Source organism: Podarcis melisellensis (assembly GCF_964234715.1).
Source record: "Podarcis melisellensis genome assembly, chromosome: 5".
Classification (NCBI taxonomy): Eukaryota; Metazoa; Chordata; class Lepidosauria; order Squamata; family Lacertidae; genus Podarcis; species Podarcis melisellensis.
Window position 1 is genome coordinate 21,516,167 of NC_138537.1, and position 14,550 is coordinate 21,530,716.

A 14,550-nucleotide genomic window follows, 5' to 3' on the forward strand; every position below is an offset into this window, starting at 1 on the left:
CCTGAAATCAGGGGAACTAATAACCATAATAATGAGGATTCTGAAAGACATTTCTCAATTATCTTGTTCAAGTTGCATAGCAACAATTGATTTCTTCTACTTGCAGAGCATTTTTATAACTCTGTGCATTAAATGCCAAAACACCACTTGAAGCAACTTAATTTTAAAAGAGATTTTTTTCCCATTTAACAAAACATGTGGATTGATTTTTTAAAAAAATAAAGGGAACACATTATGCCTATGTAATGGCACAATGACCCAAGAAAAATACAGCAACATCTCTTTGCTCTGATGAGAGCATTTTCAGAACACTTGACATTCAGCACATTTTAATACTGGTTAGCAAATCTAAGTGCTGTCTCTTATTTCTGTTAGTTCTTTATCCATTTTAAATGTCAAGCTGCACAACAAATTCTGATGGTGCAAACAGAGTGACCTCATGCTAAATTATATCCTATATGTGAGAAATTAAGTTGTTTAGGACAGCTTGATATATTTATTAATAAAAGCCTAAAATGATGATGAATGTGTATAATCTGTGCCTACTGGGATAAAAGATGTGAACATTAAGAGCCTGGCATTGAAAGCTTGGGGTTTAATGACCAATCATGAGTAAAGAACATAAGTAGACTTTTGAGGAAGTTGTTTGAAACAAAAGATTGTAGATCCCTCAGCCCAGACACCTGAATAGAAGACAGAGAACAGCTGTCTAATATAGAACTTATTCACATAATCAAGTCTGTAGATGAGCCATTATATGTTTGTTATAATCATGAAAACGAGGCACCACAGAAAGAACCTGCAAAAAACCCCGATGGCATTCAGTGGAGTAAGTTCACACATTCAACTGCAAGTAACCAAGTGATGCATGTGTGAACTGCTCAAAGAGGGTTTTAAAAAGCAGCATATCAACACGTCTGAGGTTTATTGCATGAACAAGCAGTGTGGTTTGCAAGAAGTGGAGGAGACCAAGAGCAGATTCTTCACCATGAGAAAGAGTTCAAAAGGAGACTCGCCACTTCGATACTTCAGTAATTAAGCAATATATAAATACCTTAAACAAACAAACAAATTGTCAGGACTTTCCATAGCCAGTCAATAGGTGACACAGTTCTGCTTGTATTAGAATAGGAACTGGAGGAAAGTTGGGCCCTAATATTTTCAGGAGGTCCCACGCTAGTGTATAGAGCTGTGTTTGCCTGTTGCCCTACAGATTTTTTTGACTACAACCCCCACCACACCTGAGGGCACCCGACTGGCAAAGGCTGATGCAGAGGGTCTGAGACATGTTTTGTCTCAGCTGAGGGATCCTAGCTCACCTTTCCAGACAAATGTTGCCTTTTGTGTCAAATACAGTGAACACACAAAATGGCAGTGGAAGTGTGCTCCCTGGTCACATAATGGCTGAATATTTTGAGTCGTGTGTTTTATAGCATTGGGTCTTTAAGCAGAAATGCTACCCCTGCTTCTCCTGCTTTTACATTCACCATGTTTTTTAAAATGCCATACGCTGCCCTGTGTTTCTGTGGAGTTGTATGTTGGAATAAACATTTTAAATAAATAAATCAGTATTTTTTTGTACAGTAACCTTAATTTTGGATGAAAAAATATGAAAGCGTAGCTGAACAGAAGCTGTTAGGAAATGAGTGTCGGGCACATTTGCCTGACAACTGACTGAAGTTGGAGAAAACAAATAAACGTGACCCTGGAAATCCAGTATTACCTTTTCCTGCCAGTTCTTTTCCTTCAGCACCTTCTGCCTCAATGTTTCCTGCAGTTGCTCCATTCTGCTCCGATGGGAAATCAGCAGAGACTCCCTAAACATGAGAAATATCCATGAACACCAGAGTTTCTATGGAAAGAGTGGGGGAAACCAGCTCTAGCTTATGAGATTTACCTTCCCTCTCACCATTCAACTACAATACATGCTCTCTGTTTCTAATTAATTTTGTTTCCTATTACTGCAGTGGGCTCAGAAATCTAGTCAGAGCCTGTGTATGCTTCACACTATAATTAAAAATATTGATGTAGTTGATTCCAACTCTCTCATGTACCGCATGGTATTTGTAATATTACTGATGTGCAATCTTGTGAATACATTGATGTAAAATACTTTTCTGTGCCTGAAATAATTTTCAGATCATATAACTGGATAAATATTGACATGTGTGGCATCAGATGCAGGCAAGGTGGGCATGGCTTCACAAAAACAGCCTCGTGGGCCACATGCAAAGGCCTCAGCCCTGATTTCAAGGCTCTCATCATTCTTCATTCCCAGTCCTCCCTGGGCACAGAGGTCAAAGCAAGTACTAACATGCCCAGCCCCAATTAGATGGGAGCTGCTGGTGGTATGGGTACAATTTATATTCCACTCAACTATCTCCCAGAAAAGCAGCTTCTACTATGGGAAGAAGGAAATGATTCTGATAGCCAGCTGATCCCCAGACTTAAATGTGAGATCACTCTGTGACCTGCAGAGTATTCTGGGTGTGTTGCCCTGGAAAAGATTTTCCTTGATTTAAAGGAAGCTGGCAAGGGCTCGGAACACTTGTTCTAATTAAAATCTCATTGCTTGAAACGATGCCCGATAGATGCTCTGCAGGGTTCCTCTGAGTACACAGAGCTCTGTGCAAGAAGGTCTGTGAATTTTTGCAGTGTTAAGAGAAAGCACCAGCTTCTGCTTACATGAAGAACTGTGAATGTATCAAAGCCCTTGGTTGGTGCCACAGGGCAGAGGTGGGTATGTTGTGATTGCTGATAGATCTGGATTGCCATCTACTCCTATCTGTTCCTGTAAAATGCCTCTTTGTCAGAAGGAGTACTTTCAACATATATAGATGGAAAAATGAACGTTGCAGGGAGAAAGAAGACTCCTAGCATTTCTGTCCCAGCCAGTGAAACTTTATTCAATTAACTATACAAATAAATGTTTGCTAGCTTATGAAGGTCTGCCGTGGAGAAGTTTAGCAAGTGCAGCTTCTCCTGTGAAGCAAGAACTTGCACTTGCTGGACTCCTAATTTCCGTTACTACTGCACTGTTCTGAAAGAAGCAAGAGCCCATTCATTCAAAGTTTCACCTGCAACTTTAATTTCTATGCGGTGACATTATTAGTCACCCGGTGGTGGGATTTATACATACATGAAACTTCCACTTGCTCAACTTCCACTGAACTATGTGAATTAAGTGGGGCTACATGTTCCAACAAACAACAGAATGCAGGCACCATTTGGAAAGGCTACAAAATGACATCTGCTCAGTGACTGATGGGCTACGGAATCCAAAGTCTGTTGGGCCTCTTGACAGACCATGTATTTGGAAGTGAAAGACTAAGGGTCAAACTAGGTGATAAGACATTGTGGTGGTTTTAAAACAGCACGATTGGATTGGGGCCCTGACACTGCACCATTCTTGTCCCCCCTACCCAAGGTATTTGCCCCACGGGAGAGAAAAAATGCATATCCCACACAAGTACAGTGGTACCTCGGGTTACATACGCTTCAGGTTACAGACCCCACTAACCCAGAAACAGTGCTTCAGGTTAAGAACTTTGCTTCAGGATGAGAACAGAAATCGTGCTCCGGCGGCATGGCTGCAGCAGGGGGCCCCATTAACTAAAGTGGTGCTTCAGGTTAAGTACAGTTTCAGGTTAAGAACGGACCTCCAGAACGAATTACCGGTAAGTACTTAACCTGAGGTACCACTGTAGCTGAATATTATCCCTAGGAAGCAAATGGGCTGCCCAATATAGATTGGGAACATGACACAGAAGAAGGGTTAAGCCCCACTTCCCCAGCACTGCAGTTCCAGGCTGAAATCCTCCCCTCCTCATTGCTGCTTTTAAACTTTAAGAAACAATGGGAGATCAGCTCACATATCTCCAGACATCTTGTCTTGGCCAAATTTCAACCCCACTCCATGTCTAATGTAATCCACATTGTGTTTCCACTTAGGGGCCCTTTACAGAGCAGAAACATGGTATTACTGGGGCTACTGTATTGAATAAATTGGTAATGTTACAGTATTTCACTAAGACACGGTTTGAAAATTTTATAAATCATGCAGAAGGTCCCAGGTTCAATCCCCAGCATCTCCAGGTAGAGCTGGGAGAGACTCACTGTCTGAAACCCTAGAGAGCCACTGCCAGTCAGTGTTGGCAGTACTGAGCTAAATGGACCAATGGTCTGACTCAGTATAGGGTGGCTATGGGGGAGCTTGGATTAAAGAACCTTTAAGAGCCTATCCAAAACCCATTGTTAGTAGATGTTGAATCAGTCTGCAGAATTCACATCTTAGGTAATGTAGTCAAATTAAACACCATCACTATGGGCCAATTTCACTGTTAATGGTTTCCCTCTGAAGAATGCATGCAGAGAACTATGTTGAAAGCTCTGCAAAATCCACACAGATGCTCCATGGGTATTTTTTCATGAAGGAAATGAACCAATCTCAGCTTCAGTGGAAGGGTCTGCCTTAGAAGATGGTGGACTCTTCTTAGCTAGAGATTTTAAGCCAGGGGTGGCAAGCCATTTTAGCTCCAAAGACTATATTTTTTGTCAGGATCTGACTTGGGGTCAAATTTGACAAGTGGGTGGCTTCACCCACTTGTCTAAATTCCATTTGCTCACCTCTCAAAAGTGGGAAGTGGTTTGTAAAAGTCTCCATCCTTCTTTTTTAAGCCCCCAACCTTTGATCTTTAATCTCCACTCATCAGCTGACAAGAGGTGATTAAATCCTCTTGCCAAGGCTGCACAATCCTGTTCTATGCTGGGAAAAGGGCAGTGCAGCCAATGCATGATTAAATCCTGTCCTTCGACCTATCAGCTGACATTGCCAATGATGTCAGCTGATGGTCAGGTGGCTATTGCTTGGGGGAAATGGCATGGCAAACCAAACTGGACCCACTGGAGAGCCAGGATTGACTTGTGAGCTGGAGATTCTCCACCCCTGTTTTAACCAGAGCGTGGATGGCCAACGATCATGGATGTCATAGCGGCAGAATTCCTGCATCAGCAGGAGGTTGAAATAGTTGACCTTTGAGGTTGCTTTCAACTCTGTGGTTCAAATTCTACATGCATGTCCCCTGTATCCACACACACCCCATAGTATTGTAGATTGGGAGCAATAACTTGAAAACATGCAGCTCAGGGAGGGGAAAGGTTATCCCACGAGAGTTCGGCAGAAATGAGGTGTTCACTAGACAATTATAATTATTTGCTTGCACTCTTATGAAAATGAAAACACCTGCTGTATAAATGATGCTGCACTACTGAGGAAAATAGATTCAGGATTAGACAAATTAATGGAGGACATGGCTATCCCTAGCTACTAACCCTGGGGTTGTAGCCAATGCTAGCCCTACTCAGAGAAGACCCATTGAAATTAATGAAACTAAAGTCCTGCTCATTCATTTCAAAGGGTCTGCTCTGAGTAGGACTGGCATTGACTACAGCTCTTGGTGGTTAAGTTCTTCATCACTTGCTGGGAATCTCAAGTGGAGAAAGTGCTCTTGCCCTCATGATTCACTTCAAACTTCCCATAGGCATCTCATTGGCCAGTGTGAGAAGAGGATGCTAAACTAGGTGGGTTCTTTGGTTTGATCTAGCAGGGCTCTCCTTATGTTCTTGTGTCATTTCATTGCAAGCATTATTTGAAGATACCATTATTTGAAGAAGCACCAGAAAGATCGCTCATAGGATAGCATGCTTAGAGAAACAGGCAGGGAACGATTTTACAAGCTTTTAAATATATATATATAGAGAGAGAGAGAGAAGAACATAATTGTTATACGTGAATATCATCACTGAAACAGATATGTCGTAGCTGAGAACTGATCTGATGTGATGCCTGTGTCTGATGTGAACTACTGCATCATTCAAACATCAAGTTAGCCTTGAACTCACTAGGTTGCTTGAGAGAAGCTACTAGGTCCCCATCAGCAACAAGTGGACAATATTACTGAATCATCTCCCAGAGATGTCAGCAGTGATCATGGAGGGTGGTTGTGGAGGGCAGGAAATAGCCACTGCTGCTGAGCAGCTAGCAAATGAGGTGGTTGGGGCCCCACATCCTTAATTTCAGATGCTGGTGGAAGGCAGGGGGCAGTGCAGGCCTTCCAAGAAACATCCACTTGTAGAACAATAGACTAATAAAATTGTAGAGGTGGAAGGGACCACAAGGATCATCTAGTCCAACCTCCTGCGATGCAGGAAACTTTCGGCCAATGCAGGGCTTGAACCCACGGTCCTGAGATTAAGTCTCATGCGCTACCAATTGAGCTATCTCTGAGGACGCTTGTAAAGATGTGAATTCTCCCTCCACACAGATTGCTGCTAAGTGGTGGTCGTAGTATGTGGAGCATCTGAGACATTTTAAGTACTATATCGACTGCACCCAATCCAGAGGAAATCAGTCATGATTTACCACAGGAAACCAATTAATTTCTTTATAGTAAATGTGTATGTCGCCCTTCATTGGTAAATCTCAGGGCAGTTCACATCATGCAGATGGGGTTTGTCACAAAGTTCTCTTGATGACTTAAGTGGGATTTAAACATGATTAATTTCTTTTAGATTGGGGTCAGCATTTCTGTTCTAATCCTATGCAGTTAAGGCTGAAATCCTAAACACACCCACTAGAGATTAAGCCTTACTGCGTTCAATGGGAATAGGCTTGTCCTAAAAATATTTTCCCCCCCTTATTATTTAAAATATTATTAGTTCCGTGCACAGTTAATATGCTGTGCTCTGTAATGATTTATTTTGGGTGTGGAGGACTGTGAAGAGTCAACTTGTAGGGGACTTTCAGTTCGACGATATTCTCAGAAAGAAAATCTAGGCAGAACATCCTGTCCTGTAACGCTATGCATGGCAAGTCATTTCTGATTACCTTTCTTGCCTAAGCATTACCACTTCTTCCTCTCGCTGCTTGAGAAGGCTCTTAATCGTTTCCAGTTCGCTCTCCAAATGGTCGGTGCGTTTTTTTAGCTCTTCTTCTTTCCTCTCTTTCTCAATCACTTCTTCCTGTAAACGTCCAGATGCTTGTTGACAGGCAAGCAAAGACTCTTCTCGCTCTTTCAGGGTATTAGCAAACCTAAACTCAAAAAAAAGACCGCATGTCATAACCGAAGCAGTCGGTAAGCATATATAAAATGTATTCTGACATGGCCCTTACAGTAAATGCGAACACTATGCAAATAACTCTTCTGCATTATACCAGTGTAGTTAAGTCAGTGTGAACAGACTGTGTACTGATGAAATATATAAAACAGCACAAGAAAGAGAGCGTGATACATTACTATTGTCATCATTTGTTATTAATAATTCTGTGCCTTAAAAATGTAAACATTTTACAGAAATTGATGAGGGGAAAAGGAGTTATCATAAAAGGGTTGGGGAAGTAGAAGAGATATGAGAATAAAAAACAGAAAATCAGCACAAAGCAAAAGAGGAGAAAAACTAAGATAAATGAAAAATGTCGGTAAAACCGTCATGTGAATAGAATAATTTGATTTTCCACATTTCAGAGCAGCATCTGCATACAGTTGTAATAAATTCTGACTCATACTGAGATGTGGATGCTCCAATTTCAGATGTCAGTTTCTGGAGTTCACTTTGATAGTCTTCAACTTCTTTTGACTTCTTTCTAGAAAATAAAATGTAGTATTATAAATCTACTTGCATTTTAAAAATCAACAGAATCCTTCTCATACAGTAGCCTTTATTTGTTAATGCTCTCAAGATGTTTTATTTTACCTTTTGGCAAAATAGAAACAGGAGAGTGTTTTTGCACCTTTGCCCTGCTTGTGGGGGAAAAATGCTGGACCAAGTAGGTTTTCTGTCTGAGTCGGGCGAGCTCTTCTCGTGTTCTGAAAACAAACCGCAACTGCATTTTGTTTCAGTATATACTTATGCTGACTATGTAGCTTTAGATGGGGGATTATTAAAACTGTTTTTTTAAAAAATCTGCAACAAGAATGACTTTGAAGGCCATTGTAAACACATGTACACATCCCTTCTGTTTAAGCGGTGACTACATTTCCTTGCTGATGCTCCAAATTGCGAGCAATACTCTTCCATATCCAAAAATTCAGAAAAAGTATTAGGACAGAGTCAGGAGAGGTACTTATCATAGGAGTTGATGTTTTTTGCGTGGCTGTGGCCTGTTTCTGATACATACCCTTTTGGCTAAAGGTTAGATGAGCATACAAAGGAAGTGTACTATGTCACTTAGTAGGAGCTGAAAAAAGGATGAGGAAATAAGAACCTGAAATAAAGGGCAAGCAGAAAGTGGGTAAAGATGGGTGGGGTATAAATAATAATGTATTAATTATTATTATTATTATTAAATTCTTGATAACAAATTCTTTATGATGCAGTAGTACAATGCCACAGTGTCCATTCCCTATAATTCCAGCAGTTTTTCCAGGTTTTAAAAGACATGTCCCTTTGGATTGTTTTGCTCACAAGTGTTGTCTTTCCTTAAAATATATGGGTAGGCTAGGGAGTGGGGTGAAGGATCTGCATAGAGCTCTTCTTTGCCTGGAATGATTTAGATCAGGATGGCTCAGAATAACTAATACTTGACTTTTGTGACTTGATGTCACAAAAAACTATAACAGACCTGGCATCGTTTCTGACAGGTAAGGCAGAATGAGGACTCAAGGATTAATCCATTCATCCAGAAAGAGAGAGCAGTCACATCGTGGCATTGGAAAACTCTGCATTTGTATAAAGATGTGGGGCTTGTACTTTGACTAATTTATTGTTTAGATTTTGTACTTAACAAATGTCTCATTAACTAAAAATCCAGGCATATTGCAGGAGCATTACATCACTTTCAAACATAAGCCCAGTAGGAAATGCATAACTTGGACAAGGCAAATACCTGCTGTGTATTGCTATAACCAATATTTGGAAACAGCTCAGCTCATGCATAAGGAACCACTGTACACGCCACTGACTAAGGCTGACCAAACTGAAACATGTCTGGCATTCCAGGTACTCATAGAACTCCAAGGAAGAATATTTAGAACCTCTCGTGTGTTGTGCTGAGTTTTTCTTTCATACTCATAACCCAGCCAGATGGGCGGGGTATAAAAATAAATATCAACAACAACAATAACAACAACATGCTGTGAATACATTATTGGGAAGTTTTGAATGCTTGATGTTTTAGTATGTTCTGATATATACTGTGAGCCACCCAGAGTGGCGGGGGTATAATAATAATAATAATAATAATAATAATAATAATAATAATAATAATAATAATAATAATTAGTCAATTGAAGTCTCTGCATTAGACAGGTTTTGTTTAAAATTTCTATTTCCACATTTTTTGTTTTTGTACTTTTCCTTTTCCTTTCCACATCCATGCCAAAGTTCAACTTTTTTTTCCTTATCTACTATTTGTGATAAATAGTGCAAACACATTCACTGACCGTTTCCTCATCCTGCTTTGTCAAAATATAGGTTGAAAGTAAGGCACAACAGTACCAGAAGTGTGGCTTCTACAGATTAAGGTAGGGCCTTCGGAGTATAAAGACGTACTCTTCCAACCTCAAACACTTGCTATGACTTCAAACCTTTCCAGTCTCCCACTGTTCTCCCACAGTACTGTCAGAACTCAGGATCTGGAGGCAAACTGGAAGCTCAGCCAAGAAGCAAATGGGGATGGTAGTCTACGAATGGTCAGGGCCAACCCTGCTACTTGGCAACAGGGTAAAGACGACCTGCTTCAGGCAGCAACATGAACTGGGTCGGGACAGATAAAGGCAGGAACTGATCTCTGAATGGTATAGCAATACTTTTCAAAAACTTGGCTCAGCACTGAGAGCAACTCAGACAAGAATCAGGTAGAACCTTACTATCACATTTGTAGCACCTGACTCTTGTTTGAGATGATACATGCAACAGCACTCTGTTGCTTTCTTCTCAATTTTGAATAGTTAACAGTATGAGAAAAAAGAGTTAAGCAGTCACTCTCACCTACTGGACTCTAATGAAGATATCAGCTTATTGTAGTTGCAATTTATTGCTGTATGTAAGATACTGGTTGTCAAATTAATTACTTTGGTGCTGATGTAGTGAACATAATTACATATATTCTGTAACTTTGTGTTTCTTTTTTAAAAAATGAAGACAGAATTTTGAACGCCTTTTCATTCATTCCTTTTATTCTACTTTCAGAAGTAAAAAAATAATTAGCCAACTGTCCAATGATTCATATACCTAATTATTGTCAAATAACTGCTACATGAAAGTAAACACATTTGCTGAAGAATGTCAGAAGACCTTTAAGTCTAAAGAATTTCTTTTGAAATTTGTCAAGTCAATGATTTCCAGAACAGGCTGTCACAATGATTTATGTAATTGCTGAATTCAAGCATTCAGTTCAAAAGAAAGTTCTACAGCCATTACATGTGGCATGGAAAAATGATGTCTTGACTTAATATCATTATGTGTTAATGTTGCCAGTAGGCATTCCTTTGAAATGTATAGATATTCTTTGGCAACATGATTCAAATATTCAAAGATTATAGCTGTAAATCCAGGACATAGACACCACAGATGCTAATTTAGTCTGAATGCTGCTAATTATATACTAAAAGCACCTAATTCTGATTACCAAAACTAAAAGGAGGAAGTATAATGCATGATAAACTTTGGAATAAGGTCAAAACGGTGAACTCAGTGCTACTGCTGCTGCTGCTGCTGCTGCTGCTGCTGCTGCTGCTGCTGCTACAAGACACACACACACAGAGAGAGGGGGGGGGGGAGACTTGTTTTTGTAGAATAAATATTTCAGGAACCTTGCTGCTGTTAGCCATGGGCAAGCTGCCATTCTTCCAAGCAACCTGGTTGCTTCAGATGTCACTGAAGTTGCCATTTGTGATATATATGTACAGGTGGGCAGTTGAGAATATAGATTTTGTGGGGGGGCACCTCTTCAAAATCTCTCTCTCTCTCTCTCTCTCTCTCTCTCTCTCTGTGTGTGTGTGTGTGTGTGTGTGTGTGTGTGTTTGGATAGCACTTTTTCTGGATGAACCTGCAGAGTTATATTACTGATCATCCTTGTGCATGAAATCAGTGAGGAAAGTAGGAAAAGGGGCACAAAGTACGTAGGATCCTAGGATCATAGAATTCAAGTTGGAAGAGAACCCAAAGGGTCATCTGGTTCTGTAATGTATCCTACTCAATATTGATCCAGAGCAGAACCTCAACGTATAGTTAGCAGAGTAAAAACTTAAACATGTTGCAGGATTCCTCCAAAATAGACCAGAGGCAATTAATATTTCATCCAGCAGAACTTGACTGCTACTGAAGGCAAATGAGCATAACGGTCACAAATCCAATACATTCAGGATTGGCACTGTTCATAAGAAATCCAGTTGCAGCAGACTTAACACTTACAATAACTTATAATAAGACTAAACCTTAATATTAAGCATACTATATAAAAAACACCACACCACTTGGAAAGAGAGATAGAAAAGAGTGAAACCCAGGCTCCTTCTGGCCTTACTATTATTGCCAGCATGACCCTGACAGAGATAACAGAAACAGTTTAAGCCAGCTGTACTCAGCTTCTCTGAAGGAATAACCCAAACATCACGAACCTTCTGCTTGTTTCTTTCACACGGAGAAGCTTCCAGAACCCTCTTGAATTAAGTAGAATAGGAAAGACTTTCTGCACTAAGAACTCAACCCCTTGCAATGCAGGAATCTCAGCTAAAGCACCCCATGACAGATCCAAGGTCTGCTTAGCAACCTTCAAGGAAGGAAAGTCCACAACCTCCCAAGGGAGACTGTGCCACTGTTGAACAGCTTTCAACCGTCCACATTAGGTAAATGAAAGCCCTTCCTCGCTATTCACACACCTTACCATAGATGAAAAGGGCCTCTGCTAGGTACATCAACTGGAAGTATATGAAAAGCAAGTAAAGAAACAAAGCATTTATGTGGTAAAGTTTAATCAATATGCCAAGGGTTCTAGTGTGAAAGATTTAGGAGGCCTGCCCCATCCCCACAGTCTCAGAAGTTGCATCCATCTCTAGGCACCTGAGTCCCTGCCTACATAGAAACTCCAAGGATTTATCTTCTCACCAGACGTTTCCTTGATCTCCTGTTTGCCCTAGTGATCCAGGTTCAGTGGGATTTATTTGAGCAGACAGGAGAAATGTGCTTGGCTCTTCTGCTGACAAGATCACCAGACCTCCCAATTCCCTTACCCTCCAATTGTTCCTGTAGCCTCAGGGGCATTTTGTAGCCCCCACCCCCAGGCCATGCGTCAAGATAGTGACCCCCTGCTGGCACCAACCCACTTCCTTCCTTGCTTTGTTTAATCCTGGCCAGGTTGTTCTTGTTACAGAGCCGCTATCAGTGCGATCCACCATGTCTTTACATGAATGGCTTGCTTAAATGGCTATTTACTGAATAACTACACAACACTTCAGAGGAAAAGTGTTTCTGCAGCGCCGCTGATGAAGTAACAAAGGGAACTGGGCATTCTCACCCCATGATTGAGCTGCAATTTCAAATTACAATCTCTTCCAGTTTTTGCTCTCTTCTATGGGAGTTCTGTAAAATGAAACTTTCTGTTCTATCTTGCAGATGGAAATCAAAAGGCATGTATGGAAGATGAGCTTTGGAAAATGAAGGAGGAGGAAAAGGGATATTTCTTATTGTACTCGGCAAGTATGCCGCCCAAATGGAGCCAGGCCCCTGGGTGATCATTCTTGCTGGAAATGTCTGCTGAAGAGTGATAATAACTGACGTCTACTAGACAGAGAAAGTCCCTCCAACATGTTCCAGATTCTGTGCACACAGAGCATAGACACATTGCTTAGTTATCTCTTTGTTAACCATCACTTGGTCTGACAGAACAACTGTTTTGCCAGGGCTGGTTGGACATGCACTTCTTTATTCAGATTAGAAAATTAACTGTTTAAAATATTTACTGTGGTTTTTGGGTTGAACTGTGAAAGGCCTTTTCCTATTGAGAAAAAATATGATATTGTTGTTTAAAATGTCTATGTGGGTTTAAAATGGACTGGTTTGTTGTTGTTGTTTTTAAAGAAATCTATGAGCCTACTCATTCATTCGTCGTCTCCTGAGAATCTGCCTAGGGTTAGACAGGGGTGGGGAGGGGATCTTGAACTTACACCACCAGCAGCCAAGTACCATTTTCCGGTCTGCATCACCAGCCGCTGGGTGAGTCCTAAAGCCCAGCTCAACAGGCTCACTCCTGCTGTGGGAGATGGTTCATGGTGTCAGCAGCCCACACTGAGCACTGCTGGTCAGTCACTGAAGCTGTCTGATGGCTAGTTCTGACTGAATCATCTTTGCTTCTACAAATGTCACACAATCACCACCACAAGACTGCGGGGCTGCCTTCCCTTTGGTACCACTCAGAAGCTCATTTTCCCACTTTGCCTCACATATCACCAGCTGCCACCAGCTCACACTGCACGCTTCCTCCTCAGCTCTTCTCAGAGCAGGAGAAAGCTGGTGAGTGCATCATGCAAGGCTGCATCTATTGGAGCACAACACTTCCCTCTCACCTGGAGGAAACTAGAGGGAAGTAGGGAGCAAGGGAGAAACCATGCTCAAGGCCTGCTCCTGGTCTCTGGCTGAATAGGCTAAATGTGTCATATGATGCCAGACTCAACACCACCAATATTTGATGCAGGAGTAGAGAAGACTATGAGAGCACCACAAAAGAAGGCAGGCACACAGAAACAGATGCACTGCTAGTCTGCTGGTTAAGGTCAGCCAGAATGTTATTTCAGTGCTCAGTTCTGAAATATAAATTAGAGTTCCTGTACCAAGCACGCATAACATATTTAGAAATATATTAATCTATCCTTAATTTTCTTGTCTTTTCTTATGGTAATTATAGGTGAAACAACAGGGAAGATTGGGACTTCAGACTGGGGGGAAAGCCTTCAGATTGGGGGGAAAGTTGGCAGGCATGTATTACAAATGAGTGATGTGCTGCCTGACACTTTAAATGTGGGCAGTGTATGTTCTCAATGTAATTTAAACCTAGTATGTGATCATTTACTGTAGCAACCACCAAACACTGAATTTGTAGTGCTGGTTTTTCAGTAAGTCAGGAATGAAAACAGGCAAGCAGCATAACAATTCAAACCCCACTAAAGCTGGAAACTTGGAGAAATTTCTCATCATTATAACATTACTTCACCTATTAATAACTCTAGTTAATCTTTATATTTATACTTAAACTGAAATAGAATATACTACTTCGCTAAATTAGACCCAGACTCATTATGGAAACTCATTATGGTATATTTATGAATATGCAATCACTGTGTTTTTCATTTCAATTACTGTTAAAATATTTGGAACGCTTAGCAACAGGGTATTTGTAGATTTGATTTTCCACTCCCCCCCCCCCAAATGTGAATGCAAGAACGTACATGTCATAAAGAAACCATATATATATTTCAAGGAAGGAAAGCCTGTTGAAAAGAATGCTGATTGCTGTCTTTTGAAATAACAATGCATGTACACTACCTCTGAATGTAA

At 40.8% G+C, this 14,550-nt stretch overlaps 1 protein-coding gene across 8 annotated transcripts in view; it reads right to left on the reverse strand.

The window, feature by feature from the left end:
* The window catches only part of LEKR1 (leucine, glutamate and lysine rich 1), a 65,472-nt gene that overhangs the window by 11,810 nt on the left and 39,112 nt on the right, over nt 1–14,550 (reverse strand). For all 8 annotated transcript variants that reach the window (XR_014168255.1, XM_081910998.1, XM_081910999.1 and 5 more), the window contains 3 exons: nt 7,565–7,642; nt 6,887–7,090; nt 1,724–1,817 (listed from right to left, as the gene is read on the reverse strand). Coding sequence is in view for 7 of the 8 variants with exons in the window: in XM_081910998.1 (XP_081767124.1) it covers nt 1,724–1,817; nt 6,887–7,090; nt 7,565–7,642 (376 nt within the window). In the remaining variant the exon portion in view is untranslated. The remainder of the gene's footprint in view (nt 1–1,723; nt 1,818–6,886; nt 7,091–7,564; nt 7,643–14,550) is intronic.